The following is a 25,434-nucleotide window of genomic DNA, read 5'->3' on the forward strand; positions in this document are numbered from 1 at the left end:
GCAGACGTCCCAGCCAGCAGCCACCATCAGCCACCAGACCCCTCGGTGAACCAGCTTTCAGAGGCACCACAGCCTTCAAATCTTCCCGGAGGGGCTCGAGACATCACAGAGCAGAGATAAACCATCTCTGCTGTAGCTGTATCTGAATTCCCAGCCCATAGAATGGGGAGTAAATGTTGTTTTCTTCTCTTTTAAGTACGCTTCACACCCAGTGCAGAGCTTGAACTCATGACCTCGACGTTGAGACATGAGCTGAGATCAGGTGGATGCTTACACACCTAAGCCACTCAGGCACACCTAGGTTTTGTTCTTGATGCTTCAGAGCACTATTTGGTATGCATTAAGAGGCAGCCAATGTGTATGAAACCTTTAAACCTCTCGATGACACTCAGCTGGGCAAAGGGCACTGACCGTGGCATGGAGGAACTGAAGCAGGTCAAGGGAAAAGCAAAATCAAACGGCATGCCAGATCAGGGCGTTAGCTTGGAGACCAGAGGCGTGGCCCCCGCCATTTCAATTATTTGTTGTGAAGAAACGTGTGGAGGTTAAACGCGGGCTGGATTCCACCGGATGAGCTCTGGGAAAGGCTTGTGGCTTGATGGATGATAAGCTGAACTGTCTGACGGGACCCACCAGGGTTTCTGTAAGATGGTCCAATGTACCAGCGACCAGTGAACTCGGGGGCCTCAGCTATGCTCCTTGGTCATGAGAGTGGCAGGCTGTGGAGACAGCTGTGCCTGTCAGATGATGGTGCAGCCACAGCAGTACCGCTCGGGGTAATCCACCACATACACCCTGTGGTCAGTGCCATAGATGTAGTAGACATAGGTCTGTCCCCGGTACCAGTAATGCACTTCAGTGAGGGGGATCAGCTCGATGGTCTGGCGCTGGGGAAACAACGAGCCGAGAAAAACTTCAGTGTTCAAGTCACCTGCCTGCTCAAGAATCTTCAGTAGCTCCCTACTACCTGTGGGATGAAGTTTATGCTCTGGAGTTAGAGTTTTGGCTCCCCTGTACCTTTCTAGATGTATCTCCCACTACACTCCTTCACACACACTGACTTCTCAGCTTTAGCCACTACCTGATTCTACGTTTCACAAAGTGGGGGTGCAGTCATTCCCAGAGACGTCCCAGGGTGCATGGAAAGCTGCTAGCCAAACAGGACGTCTTCCAGAAGCAATAATTTTTAGATGGGGAGGAAGGGCAGAGAAAGATGGGAGATAAAGTAATTTTAAACATTTTTGCATTAAACCAACTACGGAGAGCCACCTGGGTGGCTTAGTTGGTTAAGATGCCAACTCTTGATATCGGTTCAAATTGAGATCTCAGAGTTTGTGAGTTTGAGCCCCGTGTCAGGGCTCAGTGAGTAATAACAACATTTGGCTTGGAGCTAGGTAATGGGTTCTACCGTGGGGTCTTCCACTAAGAAGCTGTGTGATTTTAGGTAAATTGCTTTCCCTCTCTGAGCTTTCTTTGATTTACTGGAAAACTCATGGGTTTGGACTAGACCAGGTATGACAACAGCCCACAGGTCAATGCCAGCCCATCAGCCCATAAGGTATTCCTAGAATTTTTAAATTTTTGTTCTCAATTTTGAAACATTTGAAGGTTTCCTGTTAAAGTCTGGATTTTGGAAGGTCTGAAATCTCTGCCCTGTGCCTACACAAATATGAGTTGCCCAGCCCCTTTGGAGAAGACAGCTCCCTCACTCATGTTACCGCCTGGCCGCGCAGGCCTCTGAGGTTGCAGTGCTCCAAATCCATGATTTCTGAGGTCTTTTCCAGCTCCAAGATGTTGTTCATTACTTTCTAATTAAATGCATCCTTCTCTCTCGTGCAAACAGGGGAGATGTGCAGAAAGGGAAGGGGAGATACTCATTGCAGAGGGACCAGAAAGTAAAGGGACATTTTGAGCAGCAGTTTCCAAGCACTTAAAGTAAATTATCGAATCTCTACCAAACCCTCTGAAGTGGTGTTAACATCTCTTTTTCACTGGTGAGAAACCAGACTTCAGGGAGGAGGAAGTAGCTGGCCCAGGCCCACGTCAGGACACAGGAGAATCAGAATCTAAGCCTAGTCTGTAAGACTCAGGGAGCTCTGGCTCTGGCCATTCCCGGGCCAAACCCCCATCTCCTCTGGGGACCCCCATCAAGTGGCTGCAAGAACCACTCAAAGCGGCAAGAGGCAACACCGCCACCTAGTGGCCATCGCAACACAGCACCAAAGCAATCTAACCCCGGGGGCCACCGCTGCCCAGGGAGGAGGGAAAGGACACACCTGAGATTTGCAAAGTGCCCTGAGGGACAGGACTCTGGTTCCAGACTTGCCTAAGCCCTGAATCCTGAACTTCCCCCGCCCCTTTCTGAAATGTCACTGACACACTCCTGCTTGAAGCCCTACAATAACTTCCGGTTGCTCTCAGGATAAGAATCCTAATCTCTCAAGATGTCCAGTGGTCCCGCCAGCCGCGGAGTCCCCACAATGATCTGCTGTCTGCCCTCCGGCCACACGAGTCTCAGGTCAGTCCCCCGGACTAACCCCCTTCCTAATCTAGGGCTTCTGTCCCCCACCCTTCCCCTAACTGACGCACCTTCGCTCCCTTGTCTGGAACCCCCCACACCCCCAGCAGAGGGAACAGCCGGTTCCCTCCTTGATGTGGCCAGAGGGCCAGCCCCTCGGAGTCCCAGCCTGGCCCCGGACGCCTGGCGTCCCTACTGCCCCTGGCCCTACCCCACTCACCTGCTGCAGGACTCGGGCCCGGGAGGCCAGGGCAGCGCTGTGCTCGGCAATGCCCCTCTGGGAGGCGAGCGAGATCTCCCGCAGCGGGAAGTCCACAATAGGGTACACCTGCGGGAGAGACGCAGCCCACCTCGCTGCCCTGACGCAGGTGTCAGCACCTGGGGCCCTAGCGCTCTGATTCACACCGGGCAGAACACAAGCCCACACAGGGAAGGGCCCCGAGGCCATGAAGTGAGTGGGTGGGAATTGTTTAGCCTCCAGCGGGGGTGCCCCTGACCTCCACGGGGGTTCCAACCAAGAAAGGGGGGCTGTGGACAAAGAGCACTCCTTCACCTGCAGCCCACTCTGACCCAGCACACCTTTGCTGCCGACTCGGGCCTGGAGTGGAACGTCAAGCCAGACGGGTTGGGGTTAGGAAATGGGGCTGAGGAATAGTATTCTGCCATGAAAAAGAAGGAAATCCTGGCTTTGAGACAACATGGAGGGACATTGCGGGCATTATGCTAAATGAAATAAATCATTCATAAAAACAAATATCATCTGATCTCATTTATACATGGAATGTAAAAAACAAACAGAGATCAGTGGTTGCCAGGGGGAGGGAGGTGTGGGGGTGAGTGAGATGGGAGAAGGTGGTGAAAAGGTACAAGCTTAGGTATAAGATAAGTCCTGGGCAAATATCATATATTTGCACGTATAGGAGGATTAGGAGGAACTTGACGGAGGAACAAGGGGGAGAAGAAGGGGGTAAATGATGGGGGAAAGGGAGAGAGGCAAACCATGAGAGACTCTTGAATGCTGACAAAAACTGAGGACTGATGGATGTGGGGGGGAGGGGGGATGGGCATGGAGGAGGGCACTTGTGGGGATGAGCACTGGGTGTTATGTGGAAACTAATTTGACAATAAACTATTTGTAAAAAAATAAAAAAAAAAGATAAGTCCTGGGGATGTGACATGGTGACTAGAATTCATAATACTGTGTTGTATATTTGAAAGCCGCTAAGAGACTAGATCTTAACTGTAACTGTGATGAGAGATGTTAACTAGACATTGTGGGGATCACTTCACCACACATGCAAATATTGAATCACTGTGTTATACAGCTGAAATTAATATGATGTATGTCAAGTATGCCTCAACTTTTAAAAATCCATACTATAAAGTGTAAGAAGCCAATCTGAAAAGGCTACTGTGAATGAAAGAGAATGAGAGAGTGAAAGAACAGAAAAGGGCTGAGCACCTGGTCCTCTCAGAGAAAACAGAATGAGGACCCTATTCAGGTATCCCATAAAGGCTCAGTTCCCAGCCAAGGCCTACAGCAGAGGCTGGCAAATCTCATCTGCAAAGGGCCACATAGTAAATATTTTAGGCTTTGTAGGCCATAGGGCCTCTGTCTCAATTACTCAATTCTGCCCTTGCAGCACCAAAGCAGCCACAGACAATAACTAAACAGACAGGCATGCCTGTGTTTCAATAAAACTTTATTTATAAAAGCAAGCCTGGGGCCAGATTTTGCCAATTCCCTGCCCTACAGGACGCTCCCTGATCTGGTTGCTGACACCTCTCATGTCTTAGCTGCTTGCTCTGCCCGACTCACATCCCTCCTGTCCTACTGCCGTTTACTGTTCCTCAAGACGTCTCTCTGCCGCTCTGGATGCTGGACCCCTTGGCTCCAGAGTCCACGTGGTCCACTTCCATCCTGCACCCTTCTGGTCTTTGCCCAGTGTCACTTCCGGGCCTTCAGCGGAAACCACGCCCCTTCCTGTCTCTTTTCCCTGCCTGCATGTTTTTAGTGACCCTTACCACCATCTGAGATTGGGGTGAAATACTCTTACCATCTCCTTCACCAGACTATGAGATTTATGAGGATGAGGAGTTTGTTTCACGGTATCCCAAGGGCCTAGAATACTGCCTAGCATGGGCAGAGGGTCTCAAGGCTTGTGTGAGGGTGTGGAGGGAGGAGGAGGGAGAGGGGGGAAGGGCAGGGTTGAGCATGTGAAATTCAAGAGAGAACTGGCCCCACAGGCGTCTCCTGCTTGGCAGCGCTATCCTCACCCAGGCCATCTTTCCAAGTAAAATGCAGCCCACCAGGAGGGGAGGCCGAACCCAGCTTCCCGTGTGATGGTCTTCAAATCCCTCCTTACCGTAGTGTTTTCATCCTTAAAGAGGCTTTCTCCTTTGGCTTTGGCAAGGAGCTCCCTGGGGCAATTGAGCCGGTGCTCAGATACAAACTCAAACAGGCTGTTTTTCCTGGAAGTGCAGAATAGGTTTAGAATCGGACAGACTTGGGCTGGAGGGCTTGCATGCCTACCGGTGGGACCTTGGGAAAGGTCTTTAGCCTCTTCAGGGCTCAGCATCCTCATCTGTACAATGGGAAACTAGTAAAGTACCGACAGTTCTGTGCTATTGCCTCATTCTGTCCTCGCGTGTGAAGCCCTCAGCACAGCCCCAGGGTGCCTCCCCTGACAGAGGGACTTAACACACAGGGATTCTACTCCCAGAAGAGAAGGCCCAGGCGCTGAATGGCTGCTGCACTAGAAAGTGGCGATGTCAGAATTCGAACTGGAGTCTGTTGTAGAGCATGCCAGCATCCAGCCACCCCACCTGCCTCTCCCCAGGGACCTCTCCCCCGCCCAAGTGGCCTGAAGCCCTTTTCTCCCAGCACAGATCCCTGTGTTGTGAAAGGCCCAACCAAGTGGAGTTTCTCTGCAGAGACCAATCCTGGCCACGCCCCCTGGCCTCCCCCAGGGGTCCCAGCATTGAGACACCACCACATACCACATGATGACCAGCTGGATGAAGTGCAACAGTTTCTTCTCCCCCTTGCAGGTGGTGCAGGTCTTGCTTCCCCTCCCTGAGCACGTGCTGCACCTGCGAGGCACATGGTCGGCACCATTGACCTAAGTCATGGGGTCCTGGTGGCTTCTGGAGCGCCTGCCCCCAAATCCTTCCTCATGGAGGTGGACTAAGGTGAGCATCAGTGGCTTCCACTGCCCACCATCTAGATCTCCTGCTTCAGGTGGCAGTGCCCCAGTTTCCCTTTGGAGACCAGCCTTTCCCCACCCAGCCCACATGGATTGTGGGCTTGCCCCACCCCTTCTATGACCAGCTTGGGACCTGGGCTTGGCCAATCGTGTCGTTCCATCTCTCCGGCCACAGGGGCTGACACAAATAAGAGCACATGACCCAGGTGAGTGCAATGAGATCTGTCTTGGAAGTGGTTTTGAAACTGTCAGGAAAGGGACATACTTATCTACTATCAGGAGAGGGATATCTTTATCTACTGAGTTTACTAAGCTTGGAGCTGTTGGCTGTCTCCTCTTTCACCATAAGAGACAGCTTGCCTGAGAATGATGTCACCACAAAGGAACTCAGGGTGAGGGGTGGAGACAGAGTCCTGGTGACATTGTTTAAGCACCTGAATCCAGCTACCTGAAGCCATCCCAGAAATAGAATCCTGGAGTTTTCTTTCACAAGGGCAGAGTTTTTTTGTTAAGCTCATTTAAGTTAAGCTTCTTTTACTTGCAAATAAAAGAAACCTGAGTGAACAGAAATGGAACTTTGTTGATTGTTTAGTCAATCAACCAACCTTCCTTGACTCCTGCACTCAGGCCCTGCAATGAGTTATAAATAAGAATTGGCCTGGGCCCCAGTACTCAGAGAGTTAAGGATCTCTGGTGTGAGTGGCTTTCTGTACTCATTTCTCCACCACGTGAGCAGGAAGAAGTCTCCCCTCCTAAAACCCTCTCTGCAGAGCTCCATTCTTTACATATACCCATAGATTGCTGAATTATTTCTAGTCTCTTCTGGAAATATTAGGCCTGGAGGAAAGCTCACCCACCCCACAAATATTTACTGAGCACCTACTATGCACAGAGCTCTGGGGCACAGGAGTGACAAGACACTGCTGCTGACTGCCCTCCAGAAGGGCAGACAAGGAAAAGCAAGAAAGCTGGTAAGAGAGAGCTTTACACCTCGGTGCTGGGGAGACCCGCTCATACCTCCGCCGGCCAGACCCCGAGCACATCTGACATCTCCGGGACTGCTTGGCCTTGCGCTTGGCTCCGCTGCAGGAGGGGCACCTCACCTGCAGACACACCTCAGCCTCAGCCCCTGCTGGCCTCCCAGGGAAGAGGGACAAAGGGCATCCTGAGACCTGGTTCAAATCCCAACCTGGTGACCTTGAACAAGCCACTTCCTCTCCATGGGCCTCAGCCCCATCAGCTGTAAGATGGAAGCGAGGAACACTGGGTATCTTTGGGACACACCAGCGCAGCCTTCAGAGATGCCACAACCTCACGTCTGTGTTTCTCCTGAGACATCATCCTCTCCTGCCCCTCTCTGATCCCCAGGGCTCCTGAGACCCTGCCCTGACCAAACAGCCAGCCAGAGGGACTGGGAAGAGGTGCGGGATGGAGGAGGAGCCTGGAGTTGTGAATGGGAAGCTCAGTCTCGGGAAGGCCCCCAGGGCTACGTTCCCATAGTTGGCTCAAAATGGGCTCTGGCAACATTCCAGTGAAAGCCTGAAGGAAGAGGGAAGGGAGGAAGGGAAGCAGGTAGGAAGGGAAGCAGCCCCCAGGTAGGGGCTCCAGGAAGGCTATAAGGGGGTGTATGGCTGGAGCAAGGGCACAGGAGACAGAAATGGGTGGGGGCCACAGGCAGGCCCCCCAGGCAGCCTGTGAGAAGGCAGAGGAAGGCCCAGAGCAGGTGAAAGGTGGGCATCTGGAGGGTGGAAGGCAGGTGGGCAGAGAGAAGGGTAGAGGAAGGCATGGCTTAACATGGCAAGTGGTCAATATGCGTCCAAAGGATCAGGAGCAAATGGGGATTGCTGAAGACATGTGAGGGGCGCAGTCACACTCCCCAGATGGCGAGCAGCCCTGAAGGCTGGTGGCACTCAGAGCCTGGCAGTGAGCTTACGGACCCGTACTACGTTGAACAGTGTCTCGCCCTCCACCACCCCCAAAATTTATAACCACCAGAACCTCAGAATGTGCCCTTATTTGGAGATAGTCTCTGCAGATATAATTAGTTCAGATGAGGTCATTCTGGACGAGGGTGGGCCCTAAACCCCGTGCCTGGTGTCCTCACACTCTGAGGGAGCCCCGGGACACACATGAAGTCCCCGTGACAACGGAGGCAGAGAATGGAGTGGCGCGCCTACCAGCCAGGGGACGCCGGACTGGGGGCGGCTGCCGGAAGCTGGAAACATGGCTCAGGGCCTCCAGAAAGAACCAACCCCGTGGATACCTTGACTTTGGATTTCCAGCCTCCAGAAATGTGAGAGAATAAAAATTGGTTGTTTTAAGCCCCCCTGTTTACGGTAATTTATTATGTGCTCTGGGACACTAACACAAGGCTTCCATCTATTTTGCCCTCGAAGCCCCCGAACTTCACCTTTTCAGACTCATCATCCCATACTGTGGTCACTTGTCAGTCCTCCCCAAAGACAGAGGGTCCCCAGAGGGAAGGCCCACCTCTTACAGGGCCCTTTTACAGGGCCCAGCACTGAGCATGTACTCAGTCTCAACAAATGTTTGTAGATAGATGAGAGAAAGGGAGAAGAGAAATCATAAGCCATAAACCATCGCAAGGAACAAAGGCCAGTAGCAAACACCCAGTCCAATGTTCCCATTTTGCAGGTGAGCAAATGTAGGCCCAGAAAAGGACGATGACCTGACTCAGGTCACACTGTTAGTGGGGGAGCCCCAGGCCCCCAGCCAAGCGTGGCTGCGTGGAGCCTCCTCCCACACCATCACTTACTCACCAGAGGCCACCCAGGACTCACCATGCCAGCTCCATGGCAGCCACTGCACTTGTAACGTCCACGCCCATGGCATTTGTGGCATTCCTGAAAGTGAAAAGCTCTCCTGGGCTCCAGTTTCCCAAGCGCCAGCACCTCCTGATTTCACCAGCCCCACACCCACTCCATGGTGTCGCCAGCTCAAATGGAGTTGCAGCCCCTAAGGCCCAGCGTGGGAAGATGGCCATTCTCACTTGATGAGGATTCCTGGGGGCCTTGAATGTCAAGCCAAGGAGGTCATGTTACCATTTCCTCAGAGCCCCAGCCCAGTCTGTCCTCCGAACTCTGTGTCCTAACTCAGGCTCCCAGGCTACACCACAAAGGCTGATATTGTTGGCCTGCTGGATAGCTGAGAGGTCTTTGGGAATAGAATCCATAAAAACTGTACAGCATTTCTGTGCAAGGCAAAGAGCTGCCTATTGGAATTTAATCATCGACTCAAAATATCTTTTCCACTCCTGAGAAAGGAATGGAATCCTCTCTTGACCTCTCCAAGTCTTGGTCATCATGTGACACTGAAAACTCACAGGTTACAAGCTTGAATCAAGCTCTCAAGTGAAAATAAGGCAGATGAAGAGATGAGAACAGAATAGGAAGTATCTTGCATGTGGTTTTGTAAGACGTTTAGTTGGCCTCATTTCAGGTCATGATTACATTTCTATAGGACAGGACAGAAGTCAAATTCTGTCCCTTTACTGACTGCTGAAAATCCAAACGATGTTTGAACTTTATTTTATATCAGTTTCATTCAGCACTTCAGCTGTTTACTGGTTGGGCAAAAATAAAAACACTCAGATGGTCTCGGAATGTGAATGCTCACTGTTTAAAGCTGGTGACAGTTTAGTACATGGAATCATCCTTTCGCTCTGTGACTGTTCTCTAATTTACATGGATTTTAAAAACTTTTTAAATGTTTATTTTTGAGAGAGTGAGAGGGAGAGAGAAGGGGAGGGGCCGAGAGAGAGGGACAAAGAATCCAAAGCAGGCTCTGCTGACAGCAGCAGACTGTGAGATGATGACCCGCGCCAAAGTCAGCTGCCCAACCCAGGGAGCCAGCCGCCCAGGTGCCCCTAATTTGCATGGAATTTTGTATGGGTCTATATTGCATGCACTGGGTTTCCTTAGAATTAGCCTTATTAATAGTCAAGGACTGAACCACACCAGTCTGCATTCTGGGTTTCCTTTTTTAAAAAGATAGAGTTTGAGGAATTACTGGTGACTGGGATGTCTGAAACCAGCTCACAGAAAAGGGCAAAGTTTCCAACAGCCTTGTTACCTTGACCAGAGACGAGTGAGGCACTTGGAACTTCCTTGTGTCTTCCTGAAACATCGGGGGGACTTGGACCTTGATGTCCCAGAGCCTGGGAGAGGTCCCTCTTTGTGGCCCATCCACTGACTGGTCTGACACAGAAAGGGATCGTTGTAAGGCCAGTGAACAGCTAGAAGAACGAGCTTTAGTTTGTTTACTATACAGTATGGAGCCTTCCCTCGATGCCAGGCACTAGGCAAGATCCTGCACTCAGGGACAGGCCGACCTGAGGCCCCTCGGGGTCCATGGTTAAGCACCCAAGTGTTGAAGTTGAACAGACCTGGTTTGACTCCTGACTCCTGACTTCTGCTTCCTAGCTGTGTAACTCCAGACAAGTTAATTTACCTCTCTGACCTGCAATTCTCTCATCTCCAAAATGGGGGAAATATAGGGCACCTACCATATAGGATGGTAGTGAAATTTAACAAAAGGCATAGCAATGCTTAGCACAGGGGTGGCACTTAAGAGGGATCAGTAACACAAACTACCATCACTATGGTGACCATCCCCCACTTCCTTGTCCTTTGTCCTCTCCTCTGTTCAAGGAGATAGGGTGCAGCTACAATCATGATACAATATAACGGGACATACTTCAGACAAGAGTTGCATAAAGGCTGTGCAAACTCAGAAGACTGACTCCTTCTATTGGAGAAGGGGTCAGCAGGTGAGGAAATCCTGAAAGGCTTCATAAAAGAGGGTGACACAGGAGCTGAGTCTTGAAGGATGAGCCCAGTGGTCCACAGAGAAGGAAGTGCTCAGGGCTTCCCAGAGGGAACCTTCAACAGCTAGTGGGGTTCAGCAGCACACGGGATGAGTGGGGTCCTAAGGACTCAGGGAGGCACTGGAGATGGCCTGGAAGGCAAGCGGAAGCCCAAGCACACAGGCTGCCTTTGTAATCTAGCCCCGTGTGGTGGTACCAGTCGGTGGCCAAAGGTATACCCTAGACTTTTTCAGGCCCTTCTGCAAACCACCTCCTGGACAGGAAAGATTTCCTAAGATAAGCACTGGAAAGTCTGAGATGAAAGCCCAGCCCCTCATTTTACAGGAGGTGGGGAAACCAAGGCTCCAAGCAGAAGAGCATCTCATTCAGGGTCAGTGGCTAAGACGTGTACTGATACTCTCCACCAACCCCTGCCATATTTGCTCCCAATTAAACTGATGTCACTTACTAGTAAAGGGTTGAAATGTCCATTCGCTTATCCTGGATTCGCTAAAAGTCTCTAGTCGATACTATAGAGGAAAAAAATCAGCATGTTCACACTCATGCCCTTTAGGAAGACAGCCTTATGAAAAAAGGGGAAGCTTTCCACCTGCAGAGGCTCCCAGGGAAATGGAAAGGTCCCACACCTGGCACCACAGGCTGCTTAGAACACGCTGTGAATGATGATTTCTGTTCCGGATGCCCCCGGACACCTGCAGCGAGGTCAGTCAGGCCCAGGAATTCTCCCCTGGTGGGCTCACAAGCTGATTTCAGCTCCCCATTTCTTTACACCCAGAAATGCTATATATGGCAAGCTGTGGGGTGTCAAGTGACCTTTTACAGATGGAGGCCCAAGGAATCTGCTCCCCCAAATGTCCACTTTGAAGGAACTTTCCTGCCTGGTGTCAAGATCCTCCTTCTCGATCTCATCCACAAAAACCACAAAACAAGAAGGGATCTTGGACATCATCTGTCTCCTCCTTTGACATTGGAGGAAACAGAGGCTCAGAGAGGTCAATTGCCTTGACCAAGATCACATAGCTACACAGGGGCCTCTTGCCCCAGGCCCCTACTCTAACTACTCCCACGTTTTCTGCATGATTGTGCACTCACCAGAGGACAGCTGGTCCAGTGGCGCTACAAAATGTGAACTTAAAAGCTGTTCCTTGGCCCTGTCGATGCAGAAGGGGACATAAAGGGACATAAGTGCCCCTTGTGGTCTCGGTACCAGACATAAAATTTCCCTGGAGCTTCGGGCCGAGGGGTCGTGAATAAATGATTCTGTGGTACAGATGTGACTTCGTGGATCAAGGGGAGGAGATGGGCCTTTCTCGGCCCACCTCTCCCAGAAGCAGGTTACTCACGTGTTTAAGGACATGGACAACGAACCTGATTTAGTGTCCTAGCTCCGTCACTTTAGCTGTACATTTGGGGCAAGTAACTTTACTTTTCAAGTAAATTGAAAGTTTATTTCAATTCCTCCCCTTTAACTGGTGACAGGAAGATCTACCGTGCAGGATGGCCGTGGGACTCATAAGACAAATGTGTCATGTGCCTCCCACGATGCCTCGCACAGCTGAGCTTTGCAGTGAGGACTGGTCATATGACGCCTTGTGTCATCACTCACAACTACAGACCAGAGAACTGGCAAAAGGCACTTCTGTGTCACCGCTGTTCACATGCACCAACCCCCGGCCCCCAAGACTCCCTTCTCCCATTGGAACTCACACAAGTCACCCCCCCCCCAGGCCCTAAAGCCTGAGCCGTCCCCAGGCACCTGCAAGCCCCAGGCCCCCTTACCCTGCACAGCGTCTGCTGCTTCAGTCCCTGGATGATGAGGTCACCGGCAACTGTGCTGCCGTAGCAGCATTTGGAGCTCACGAAGCTAAGGAGGGCTTCACGAGCCACTTCCTCTGTCACCAAGGGGACTCTGCTGGGGACAGACCACAGAAGCAGCATCTCTGGAAAGGGCCTGCAGGCTCATCAGGGCCAGCCAGACCCCGCTTGATGCGGTTGGAAACGGAGGTCAGGAGAAGGTAGGGAACAAGCCATGGGCCCAGTGATGGAGAGGCACTCAGGGGTCCATCTGGGGAAGGCAACTCTGGCAGAGGGACTGTGTGAACAGATGTCCAGAGGACAGCACTTCTGCTGTGGCTGAGGTTTGGGGCTCAGGAGAAGAGCTGAGACAATCTTAGAACATACATGCATGTACACACACACACACACACACACACACACACTTATAGATGAATCAGGCCATTTTACAGATGAGGAAAACTGAGGTCTGAAGAAGATGTCACACAGCTGGGAGGAAGCAAAGTTAGGCTAGACCACGCTCCTGCCCTTGGGGACCTTGCCCTCAGCCAGAGGAGCTATGAGCAGTGTTCACAAGAAAACCCCTGCCAAGAACGACCAGGCCACAGAGCCCACAGGGACCCACCGTGAGCCTGCTGGGCCAGCGTGGCCCTGGATGGAAGGCCGACCACAAATGGCCCCTTCCTCGGCCTTCTCTCTGGATGTCTCTCTCTCCTGGAAAGCTCTTTCCTGAGGCCCAGCTGCCATGTCCCCTCCTGGTAAAGCCCTCTCTGCCAAGACCTCCAGGAAGCAGAAGCCCCTCCTTCTTCCTCCCTCACATCTTCATTTACTCCTCCACAGCAGCCGGACTGCACACAGCAAGCCCCTCTCATGCACCACGATGTCTCCAGCACCTCTGGCCTGGTGCACTGACGGGCCTGCATGTATGCAGGAGGCATGGGGCCCAGAGTGGCTGAGAGCACTCCACAGAAAAAGCAGGGTCTGCCCCGGGCATGGAAGGTGGGCAGCCAGGGAGGAGAAGGGGAGGCACTCCAGGCAGCAGTGGGGCCAGGAGCACCCAGGAGACTCCTTGAAGGCAGGATACAGCCACCCAGCCAAGAGGCCAGACCCAGAAAGTGGCGGCGGGGGGTGGGGGGAGGGTTCCACCTTCTCCCTGCACAAAGCTGGCTGGCTGGAAAGCCAGAGCTCTGTCCAGGGTCCTGGGTCCAGGGGGTCAGCAAACTCCTTCTGCAAAGGACTAGAGAGTAAATAGTTTAGCTTCATGGGCCATACAATCTCTGCCTCCATCACTCACCTCTGCTGTCATAGTACAAAAGCAGCCACAGACAGTAAGTGAATAAATGACATGGCTCTGTTCCAATAAGACTTGATTTACAAAAACAAGCAGTGGCTGGATTTGGCCCAGGGAGCTGTAGTTCACAACCCCTGGTCAACACTATGCTTCTCAATCCCAGTTTGGTAGCCAAACAGCCGAAAGAGCTTGGTAAAGTACACATTCCTGGCCTCCATCCCTGGAGGATCTGATCCAGTAGGTCTGGGCTCCTGATGCACTGTCAGGGCTGAGATCTGTAGACCCTAAAATCCCCGAGGAGGGCTCTTGGCATGGTGGGGGAGGGGCATGGTGATGTGAGGGTCACCACTTGTGATCCTGTGTGATAGCACCGCAGCTCACCTGTGCTCCAGGAACGAGGACCAGCACCTTTGCTCCAGAGCTCTCCCTGGAGCCTCCGAAGGTGGGAAGAATATCTGCTGTCCTGGGGGAGAGGGGAAGAGTCAGGGGCTCAACATCCTGGCTCAAAGGCACAGGTATTTGCAGGGTGAAGGAAGAATAGACTGGCTGAATGTAAGGCTGGATGAGACAAGAGGAAAGAACCTCACATCCTAATGCATCTAATGCAAGAAAAAGTGGTTCTCACCACTGATTCCAGTCTTAAATACACATGAATATGGTCATGGAATGTTCATGGACATAGGGTTGATGTCTCCATGTGCTCCTTTTCCCTCCCAATGGTGACAAGAGGCTTCCCAGGGGCCCCCAGGGAAAGGGGGTTATCCCAGCACTGGCCTCTTCCAGGTAGGTCTCCCCAACCAGCATAAGCCCCAGAAAGAGGCTGTAGGAACCAAGACCCCACAGACTTACCACCTCCTTGAAAAAGCCAGTCATAGCTGGGCAGTCGCTCCAGGAGTTCAGCTGGGGGCGCCACTGGACTCTCGGCCTCAAAGCTGAGGTCCACCACACCTGTGGAAGGAGGGCGGTCCTGAGCCTTTGGGAGGCGGGGAGTCAGCGCTGACTTTGCCAGGAAGCTGATATGCCCGGGTGGGCGTGTTATAAAAAGGCTCACAGCTTAACTAAGCCAATGTCACTCTGGCACCATGGGACACAGAACATATCTGCAGAGCAGGCAGGGATGGGATGGGGGTGTGGTGGTAGCAGCGATAATAATGATGAGAAAAACACTCAGAATGGCAGCTCCTGTTTGCTGGGTGTCTACTCTGTGCCAATCCCCATGACAGGTGCTATAGAAACATGATCGTATTCCATGACCCTAGGAGACAGGTACTGAATTAGAGATGGTCACACTTTGATGCTTCGGTCTTCAAGTGGTGTGTCTGTGTCTCTTCCCCTGAACCTGGGCAGGCTTGAGGCTGCTTCATGCAAGGGAACACAGGGGAAGCAATGAAGAAACCACAGCTTCTACTTCTTGTCTCTTGGAGCACTCCCACTTGGAGTACACTCTTTTGGAGCACTTCCTCTTGAAGCACTCTCTCTTGGGGCACTCCCTCGTGAGCCCTGAACTTCCATGTATATATCAGCTATCCTATTGGGGAGACCACATGGACTATAGGCAGGCTATAAGACTACATGCAGAGAGGCCCAGCAGAGCCCAGTCTGCTAGCCACTCCACCATCCTACTGAGCCACCAGGCATCTGAGCAAAGCCATCATGGACCCGCCAGGCCAGACCAGCTGCCTGCTGAATACCGTTGAGCGACCCTGTCATGGACTGCATGTCTGTGTCCCACCCCCATATTCATATGTTGAAACCCCGAATGGTATGACAAGGTAGGGCCTTTGGGGGAAGTGATTAGGTTTCGATGGGGTCATGTGGTGGGGTCAGTGCCCTGCTAGCAAAAGAAGGAGTCCAGAGTCCAAGGATCTTTCTTCCTCTGCCCTGTGAGCACACAGTGAGAAGGTAGCTGTCTACAAGCCAGAAGTGGACTCTCAGCAGATAGCGGGTCTATGGGTGCCTTGATCTTGGAATTACCAGCTTGCAGAACTAGAGAAATAAATATTGTTTAAGCCAGGAAGTCCATGGTGTTTTGTCACAGCAGCCCAAACTGACGAAGACAGACCCTAATCAATGATACAAGGAGCAGATGAATTAGTCAGCTGAGTCTGCCCAAATTCCTGACCCACAAAATCATGAACTACAATAAAATGGTTGTTGTTTAAGATGTGGAGTCGTTTTTGGTGCAGCTTCCTCTAATGGGGTAGAGTCATGGTGGGGTCCCGAGCCGACCGCCAAGAAAGAATTCTTGGGATGTCTTCAATGCAAAAAGATGATTTTATTAAAGCCCGGGGGCAGGACTCATGGGCAGGAAGAGTTACCCCGAGGACTGTGAGGAGAGACCGATCACACACTTGGGAGTTGGGGGAGGTAGAGTCAAAGGGAAATTTTCAAAGGGATTTTCACATGCCAAAGAAAACTCAAGAGGATACCGGGGGCCTAGTTACCACCAAGCCACGGCTGTTTTCCCCTCTAAAGCATCACCACCAAGACAGCAGGGAGTTCCTGGAGAAACGCCATACCCTGCCTGCCTTAAGTACTCATCAATGGGCTGCAGATTATAAGGAAATTCAATTTTATCCGCCATTTCCATCTGCCTTTGTTTCCCACATCAGGAAATCTTTGCTCTGGGACCCCCCACAAACCTAGCAAGACTTTCTCAGGACCACACCATGGTCGGGGCTCCTCCCTTCCCTCCCTGTCTCCTCTCACAGGGGTCCAACCTGCAGTGTAGCCTGCAGGGGGTCCCTGCCCACCCTTGCTGCCACCCCCTCCTCTCTTCCCTTCACATATGTTTCCAAGGGACCTCAGACACATCTAATGCCATCTTGGTATCTGCTTCTTGGGTGATCCAAACTGACACATAATATTACCCCATTCTCCCAGGGAGGAAATGGGCTTAGAAAGGCTGTGGCTTGTCTAAGATCACATGGCCAGTGAGTGATGCACTGGATTGAGAGCAAGACTTGTCACTCTCCAAAGTCCATGTCCTTCCCACGTACTTCCCCTGAGGCAACCCCTGTGGAAGGGTCACTCACTATATATCTGCTGTTAAAACCTCAACTTATACACCTGAATCTAATATAACACTGTGTGTTAATTACATTTCAATTCTCAAATTTTAAATTTAAATTTATTTTGTTAACTTTTAGTTACTTATTTGAGGGGAGAGGCAGATAGAGAGAATCCCATGCAGGCTCCATGCTGTCAGCACAGAGCCCCACGTGGGGCTCAGTTTCACAAACCGTGAGATCATGACCTGAGCTGAGATCAAGAGTCTGACACTTAACCAATTGAGCCACCAAGGTGCCCCAATGTAAATTTAAATTTTAAAAAACACCTCAACTTGATCTGCAGGCTATGACAGAGATACACAGCCCTGAGACTGCAAGGAGAAAAGCATAATATAAGCACTGGCCCCCAGAAATGCTAGACAACTCATAAAGTACCTCCTCACACCTGTTGCTACACCCCACTCACCCACCTGGATATATAGAAGGTGGGACTTCTAACTCCACTTGACATGAGGAGTCTGAGTCTCAGAGCGTATTCAGAGGGTACACAGCCATGAAATCAGAGCAGGATAGACACACCTTGCTCCAGTTCCACCACATCAGGCCACCCCTCAAACCTGAAGCTCCCAAGCTGGGGGACAAGAACCCCTCAGCTCTGTCTTCCCAGTGGCCAATTTTATTATGGGAAGTTTACTTTAAAAGGGCAACCTGATAAATAGTCGGAATTAGCTCTGCATGAAGTCACTGAACACACTCAGGTCAATGGCTAGTCTGTTTTACCCCCTAGATCCTGCCTTTTTATTTTCAGCTTTGAAAGCCTAATAGCTCTTTCCCTTTACAAAAATAAAGAAATAATATGTCCTGTCCTTTCAAGTTTAATAAAAACAGAGACCAGAAGAAGAAACAGATCTTGTAAACTGGAGCAGCGGAGGCTATCAGGAAGAGGGCTGAGAACAATGGAGGGAGGAGGGATATCATAAAGACAAATGAACCTTCTCATTCTACCACTCCCTTCAAATTAGGTCTCGGTCCTCTGACAATAAGAAATCACTAAGTTTTCTCCTTGCAGGAAATTTACAAAGGAAGCTGAGATAAGAGAGTGTTTCTAGATACAGAGGTGCCTTTTGGAGCAGGAAAACTTAACTTTGTAAGCATATGATTCTGCACAGAAACAGGTGAGAGACCTGGGACAGATGTGGGTGTGACGCAAGGAGACACCATCCCAGAGCTGCACAGAGGTGCCTGCCTACGTGTCCTGAAATCCTCAACATGATAATTCACTGGGAACTATTATTCATAACTTGGTTCTCAATATTGTTTGCTCCTACTAAGTTTATTATCATTTTAAGCTATTTTCACCACCAGGGATCTGCAAATATTTTCTGCAAATGGCCAGGGAGTAAATACTGTAGATTTTGTGGCCCATACGGCCTGTTTCAATTACTCCACTCAGATGAAAGCAGCAGTAGATAATGCACAACTGAATAAGCATGACTTTGTTCCGATAAAACTTCACAAAAACAGGCAGTGGGTCAGACTTGGCCCTTGAGCTGTACTTTTCCCACCCCATCTACTTTGTAGATATGTTTGAGGGGGTCACAAAGAGGAAGGCTGGAATTTGAATCCATGAGCCCATCTATCAGAATTAAGGATGAAGGTCAGAGTTGGACTGTAGCCAAGAGTGTCTGGAGTCAGAATTCCTGAGGCAAGGTGGTTAGGAACCACTGAAGATGTCTACTCTGTCACAAGGGCCCGTGATGCCAGGAGGTCCCTACTACTCAGGCTGCTTTCCGTGGACCACAGTCTCTGTTACAGTTTCTATGCTCTGTTGACCCAAGACAAGTCAAATCTCCGTTATATCAGCAACCTGGTGCCCCATCATTCCAGAAACTTTCTCCAACGGATGCTAAAATGTGGACAACCCTAATGCTGACATGTGTCATAGCAAATGAGAACCAACTGGCTCTCACTCTCCAAATTAGCCTTTTAAGGAGGGGAGAGACTACTTAAAAAAATAAAAATAAAAACATAAAAAAAAAAAATGACTCAGACTATGATACATCTGAGTCAAGCACTACATGACTCTGTACCAGCCACACATCCTTGCAGAAGTAACCCCATCCCCCAGCTGTGAAACAGGGAGATGATATCAGTGCCCATCTAATGAGACAGGGTGCACACAGCTCATGGCCTCAAGCCTGGCATTTAATAATGTTCAGTCAATGCCTTAGACCTGAGGAGGGCGAGTCTTCCTCTTTCTTTGTGCTCCTTTAAGCCAGGGGACAAGAGGTGAAAATGTCAAGCACAGAAAGAAAGGCAAGACCTTCATAGCCCTCTCCCCGGGGAAGGCCCCCCACCCAACTCGGAAGTCTGGAGTCTGCTGAGGCATCCATAGTCTCCAGTGCTAGAAGACAGAGAAATGCCATATGGCTGCTATGTCCAGCTGGAAACCAAACAAAGAGGCAGGAAGAGGGGAAGAATGAGAGGTGGGAAACTCAGAGCTCCATCCATCAACGAGGAGCCACCCTGACCTCTCAGGGCAGTAGTAATTCGTCAGAACTAAATTAGTCGTGCCATTATGTTATGTCCAAAAATAAAGGACTCCGGGCTGAACTACAGGCAGATGCATCATTTCCTGTGCATATCTCAGCGGGCACAACAGGAATGTGGACGTCATGGGTCATTGTGTGACGCCCAGCGTGGGGCGCTTCGAAGGGAGCCCCCAGCCAGCCACATCACTGTTTCCATGGGGTTGGGGCTGAGTTCCACAGGGCCACCCCACCCTATACAGGCATTGTGTCCTGAGGCTCACAAAGGGATGGTGCCGGCATGATCTCTTTTGCACTTCGTGACAGCCCCTGTTTTCTCTGCTTCGAAGAAGAACAAGATGAGACTCAGAGATGGGATTTGGGACAACGAGCTCAAACATTCATAGCAGAGCCAGAAAGAAAGAGTAGTTAAAACTCACATCCTAGAGCACCTGAGTGGCTCATCAGTTAAGCGTCTGACTTCTGCTCAGGTCATAATCTCTCAGTTCGTTGGTTTGAGCCCTGTATGGGGCTCTGTGCTGACAGCTCAGAGCCTGGAGCCTGCTTCTGATTCTGTGTCTCCCTCTCTCTCTCTGCCCCTCCCCTGCTCATGCTCTGTCTCTGAAAAATAAATAATTGTTAAAAAAATTTTAAAAACCCTCAGATCCTAATTCTAAGCCAATGGCCTTTCCACTTGGCTAAACATGGTACTGCTCCACACCAATGGCATCAAGCAGTCGCTGAGAAAGCTTTGCAAAGCATCCCTAAGGTGGTGCTCACCAGCCCCAGCTCCTTTTCTTTTGTGTAGAAAGGAATTTTTCTGGTGGAGCAGAGAAGCACTGGATAACCTCTTTAACTTCCACTTTTTAAAATGCCATTCCCTTTATTTCAGAGGATAAAAGGAGTCCACACCTCCTGCCTCGGATTCCAGTACTAATCGTCTTAAAAGCACTAAAATCATGCCACTTCTCTGCTCACACGGCTCCCTAGTGCCACCTTGCTTTTGTTTATTTCATCTCTTGCCTCTTCCAACAGGGGTGAGAGCCCCTTTAAGACAGGGAAGCCCCCTTCCTGTATACAGTCGATGCACAAAAATGCACTGTGATCTATACCCTTAAGATGGGGCAGGAGAGACTTAGGGGGTCTAATCCACACAGACATAAAAGGGATGGTGTTGGCCAGGAGCAAAGAGGACAGGCGTGCGGGGGGCTGTTGTTTCATGGGGTCAGAGATGAAGGGACTACCGGAGATGCATGGCGGCGATCATATTCCCACAAGAACAGGAATGTATTTAATGTCGCTGGGCAGCACCATTAAAGATGGTTAGAATGGCAACTTTCATGTGATGTGTATTTTATCACAGTCGAAAATAATAAAAACAGGAGAGTCAGGTAATCACAAGAGAAAGGAAAGAAAAAAGTCCTCCTTTGCCAAGAAGAACAAATAATTGGCTACGTTATTTAAAAGTCTTCGTACTGGGGCACCTGGGGGGCTCAGTCAGTTAAGCATCCAACTCTTGTTTTCAGCTCAGGTCACCATCTCACAGATTGTGGGTTTGGGCCCCTCATCAGGCTCTGTGCTGACCATGTGGAGCCTGCTTGGAGCTCTCACTCTCTCTCTCTCTGACCCTCCTCTGCTCACTCTGCCTCTCAAATGAATAAATAAACTTTAAAAAATAGTAAAAAGCTTAAAAATTAAAAAAAAAAGTAAAACAAAAATAAAAGTCTTTGTAGCAAGACCAGAAAGCCTGACCAGGACATCCCATCTCTTAAACACCGCAGTGGCTCACTACTGCCCACAGCTAACATCTGATCTCCTGTAGCGGAGAAGGCTCTGTAATAACTGGCCCTATAGCACCTGTGGGACAGGAAGAAAAGACTCTAGTCTCCTCTCCCCTGAGGGCAAAAGCCTTCCCATGCAGCCCAGAGGAGAATGAGAGAAGAGGAAACAGTCAGCTGTGGGAAGGGGAGGGGGTGGGGATAAAGAACAGAGCAGAATGGGGGAACGGAGAGAAGAGCCTGCTTGAGGCTCGAGAGAGGAGAGGGGGTGTGGGGAGCTTTGAGGTGGGAGCCATTGAGAACACATCTGGGAGAGCAAACACGAAGCCCACCATGGGAGCGAGACCAGCTTCAAGAGAAACAGGGAGAAGTTTTCCTTGGCATTCTGCAGGCCTCTCTGGGACGCCAGGGGAGAACCCGGCAAATGCCACAGCGGATTTTCAATTAGATGGGATGTGGAACACTCGCTTTGTCGAAGTGTCATCATGCCAAGATAGGGTGTGGGGGGTGGGATTTGCAAGCACGGCCTTGTCCCCTGGGGACACTGATGTTTGCATTCACCCTGGCACACGCACCATGCCATTCCTCCCAGGCCCCTTGTTCTGGCTGTTCCTGCCCATGACACACACACCCTCACCCCCTTCAGCTGGGTTCGGCCTAGACCTGACCTCCTGCAAAGCCTGCCTGGATGTGGGTCCCCCTCTCCGTGCCCCTCAGTACTCTGCTCCACTCATTTGGCTTCTGCCAAATGGCTTTCCAAGAGTTATTTGTAAAACATCCACCTGGGGTCTGCTTCCCCCACTGGGCTTTGAAAACTTGGAAGGCAGACCAATGAATCATCCTTATTCCCCAGCCATGAGCACAGCACCAAATAGCTAGCCTACTGCGTGGTCTGGGGGGGAAGCCACATTACTATTTAGGGCTCTGGTCTTCTTTCCCTACAAGAGGGCTCAGAGAGTACGGTCACTGACAGGAGCACTTGGGAAGATGGACAAGAGAGGTCTCTGCCGATGATTTGGGAGAGTCCTTGGGATGATGCTTTCTGAGCTGTAATATGATTTCACTAAAGCATTTTATTCCTTGTTCCCCAACGGGGACACTCTATCTTTCCATTAGGAATTGTGGGGCCCACAAGCTCCTTCCGGAAATGTCACAGCCTGCAGGGAAGACTAGATGGGCCCCAGGAGGCCAGAGCCAAGTTGGCAGGGAGGACTGCATGCCTGGTGGCCAGGCCTCCATCCTAAGGGGTGTGTGAAATATGCTAAGGCACCACAGTCAGCCACCAAGGCTCTTGGAAGCTGGGCCCCGGCCGGGAGTCCAGCATCTTTCCCACCATCTTATTCTGATAGCTTAACCCAGTCTCTAGTCTCCAACTCAGAGCTGGGGTGGGGGGAACGCTAAGGAACAAGCCTTTGGGGAACAGAGCTGGCTGGGGTACTAAGGGAAGTGGGTTACTGATGGCCTCAGATCACTGCTCTGAGCACTGCCCAGCTATCAGGGCCCAAGAGAAAGGAGGTGCCACCTAGGTCCTATTGTCCAGAATGGCAGTAGCCCCCTCCTCAAATTATGGGGGACCCTATCTTATTTGAAGAGGTTCTTGCATACCATTTCTGGGAGGGGGCTCTGTCTGTAATAAAATAAGTTCTATTACAAGGGATATGATTTTTAGAATAAGGGAGGGGATTTTTCTTCTTCATCTTTAGGCTGGGACATCTCCCTATAAGAGAAGAGCAATTGAAATGACATTACATCTGGGACCACTGGAAAAACAGGACCTGGTCATGCTAGAAAAGTAGACTCTGAAGGCTTCTTATTTTAAACAGGGAACAGACATGTTCTGAGTAGGCTTAGGGGTGGGGGATAGAATCAAGACCTAAGAGTCCACCAAAGAGTTCCAGGGAAAGAGATATCAATGCAATGTAGGAAAGAGTTCCTCATGACCTCAGCTATGGAAGGCGGACCAGCCCATCACTAGATGTGTCCCAACCAATAACAGGAGATGCTGCCTCCAGCCGAGATTGCTGTCAGAGGCGTCCCAGCAGCCACGGTGGCAGTGCTAAGAGGTCTTCATGGTGACTGCCACATGGGTGCCACATCCCAGAATGTCTCTATCCATGTCCACTTTGGTCCCAAAGTGTGTCACTGTTAGAAGAGAAGAAGGGGGGAAATAGTGGGGGAGAAGGAGGGAGGTAAACCATGAGAGACTCCTGAATGCTGAGAACAAACTGAGGACTGATGGATGTGGGGGGAAGGGGGGGTGATGGGCATGGAGGAGGGCACTTGTGGGGATGAGCACTGGGTGTTATATGGAAACCAACTTGACAATAAACTATTAAAAAAAAAAGAAGAAGATATTTTTTCTCTGAAGCTGCCCACATTACAGACTCAAAACCTGAAGGGACAACATTTTCGTGACTGGGGAGAGTAATTCATTTGGGATAAATGGCAGTCGCCTAGCAGTCTCCCTTTCTGAAATCCGGGCAAATATTGACCAAGTTCCAGATTTCATTAGTGTTGCTTCTAAAAACTTTTCTGGGGGCGCCTGGGTGGCTCAGTCCAACTTCAGTTCACATGATAATCTCACAGTTTGTGGGTTCGAGCCCCATGTTGGGCTCTTTGCTGACAGCTCAGAGCCTGGAGCCTGCTTCAGATTCTCTGTCTCCTCTCTCTCTGCCTCTACCACTATTGTGCACTTGCTCTCTCTCTCTCTCTCTCAAAAATAAACATTAAAAAAATAAAAACTTTTTCTAGATAGTCCCATACCCTGCAGTAGACCCAAAGTTTCAATTATATTGGAAACCAGCATGGAGGGTGACCCTATGACAGAATCAGAGTTTTTAGAATTTTAAGGGAACTATAGAGTTTACCCTACTCTCACCTGGCTTACCAAAAGTCATGATGCCAAAACAGAAACAGTACAGGTGATATTTTTCATGAATAGGACGTTTAATTCTAAAACTCCGGAAGACATTAATCCGATAATTTTCTAGAGTCAACATTTATTCCATGCCGACTCTATTCTGAGTGATGTTGTAGGCACTTGTCATCTAATTAATCTTTTACTAATTCTTCAAGATGACATGATCTCTATGTTAATTGTGGGAAGTGTAGCTCAGAGAGGTTAAGTGACTTGAGCAAAATCAGCCAGCAGTCAGGAGGCAGAGCTTGGATCTGACTCCAGATCTGATCTAGCCCATTGCCACTAAGAGAATCTTTGATTATAAATTGCAAGACTGCTAATGAGCAGTGTTTTGAAGAGGAAAAATTTCATTTTAATATAAGTAGAAGCTTATAAGACTATGAATACATAATTTTCAATACATCAGAGATCAGATCCTTCTCAAATACATGCTAAAATATCTCTATACAGTCTCCCACTTCAATACAAAAAGGGATTCAAACAAAAATTTAAATTCTAAGATTCACATGGGTTTATTTCATATCCCACCTCAGCTCTGAAACTTAAAGCTTTGAGATGCCTACATGAAAGACAATAGTGTGGGACCTTCAAAGTCACCAAGTTTGGAGACTGTGAAAATGTACTTACTAGTGTCACAGGCCTCTCTGGGACTCAAATGAACGCTGACAATGCTTTTCTGCCCCCCAGAAAAGTATATTCCTACAACATTTTGCCCTCACCTTCATGTTCCTTAAATTAAGAACTCCTGACTCATCTCCTTTTATAGATGGGGAAACTGAGGCTCAGAGAGGTTAAATGACTTGCCTGAGGTCACACAGCCAATTCACAAGCAGAGGCAGGGCCTGAACCCTAGCCTCCCAATCCCCATTCTGATAGTCTGCCACATTGCTTCTTCCCAATCAGGATCAAAACATAACACATTTTTAAAAACATAGCACATTTCTTCCTAAACTGCCATTTCCTTCTTTATCTCTTTAAATAGTCCTTAGATTGTATTGTATTTCTGTCCCAGGAACGATAGCCTTGGGGTTATGAGGTCTGTTTCTCAAGTGGTAATGAACAAGCAGCTCTTTGCAAGAGGAAGATCATAAGTAAAGCCCTTCCATGACATTTCTTTAAAATTAACTTTATCTCAGAACAGAGCCCACATGAGGTATTCTGGCTCACATGTGGCCGGGGGCGGGGCGGGGGGAGGGGGCGCCTGTGAGCCAGAGAAAGGAAGACTGAAGAAAGCAAGACTTGGACAGTGTTACCGTGATCAGGGAGAAAAGTTCTGGTTGTTACCATCCTCCCCCACTGCCCAGAGGCACCTAATTGAAGAACAGCCAGGAGGCTGCAAATGAGCTTTAAGGAAGGAAGGAGGGAAGGAAGGAAAGAAGGGATCCTCTCAGCAACACAGACCTAGAAATGAAGACAGCACGGAGGCCAGAGGGAAGGTTCTGGTCAGCAGTGGCCACAGAAGTGGGCACCCTAGGTCGCCCTAGCTGTACTTACTGTCGTCTTCACTCAGATCCCTGTCCATGGTGCAGACGTCCAGCCAAG

General features: G+C 50.0%; 1 protein-coding gene across 1 annotated transcript; it reads right to left on the bottom strand.

Annotated features, from left to right (window-relative positions):
* Positions 1-227: 227 nt before the first annotated feature.
* Positions 228-25,414, bottom strand: SSUH2 (ssu-2 homolog). The gene is made up of 12 exons (XM_039254948.1): positions 25,387-25,414; positions 14,505-14,603; positions 14,037-14,118; positions 12,350-12,479; positions 11,019-11,079; positions 9,817-9,941; positions 8,526-8,588; positions 6,742-6,827; positions 5,519-5,611; positions 4,885-4,990; positions 2,739-2,846; positions 228-887 (listed from the first exon to the last, which is right to left on the bottom strand). The coding sequence occupies exons 1-12, from the start codon at positions 25,412-25,414 to the stop codon at positions 741-743; spliced, it is 1,128 nt and encodes a 375-aa protein (XP_039110879.1). The 3' UTR covers positions 228-740.
* Between the last annotated feature and the right edge of the window lie 20 nt (positions 25,415-25,434).

Source organism: Hyaena hyaena, unplaced genomic scaffold (genome assembly GCF_003009895.1).
Source record: "Hyaena hyaena isolate Hyena2069 unplaced genomic scaffold, ASM300989v1 scaffold_501, whole genome shotgun sequence".
NCBI lineage: Eukaryota > Metazoa > Chordata > Mammalia > Carnivora > Hyaenidae > Hyaena > Hyaena hyaena.

Bases quoted from the DNA above. Each gene is read 5' to 3' on its own strand.
- SSUH2 (XM_039254948.1), bottom strand. From the start codon at position 25,414: ATGGACAGGGATCTGAGTGAAGACGACA. The intron at 6,828-8,525 runs GTGAGTCCTGGG...GTGTGTCTGCAG, and splicing joins GCTGCCATGGAGCTGGCATG to GTGAGGTGCCCCTCCTGCAG. The intron at 5,612-6,741 runs GTATGAGCGGGT...TGTGCCTCGCAG, and splicing joins TCGGGGTCTGGCCGGCGGAG to GTGCAGCACGTGCTCAGGGA.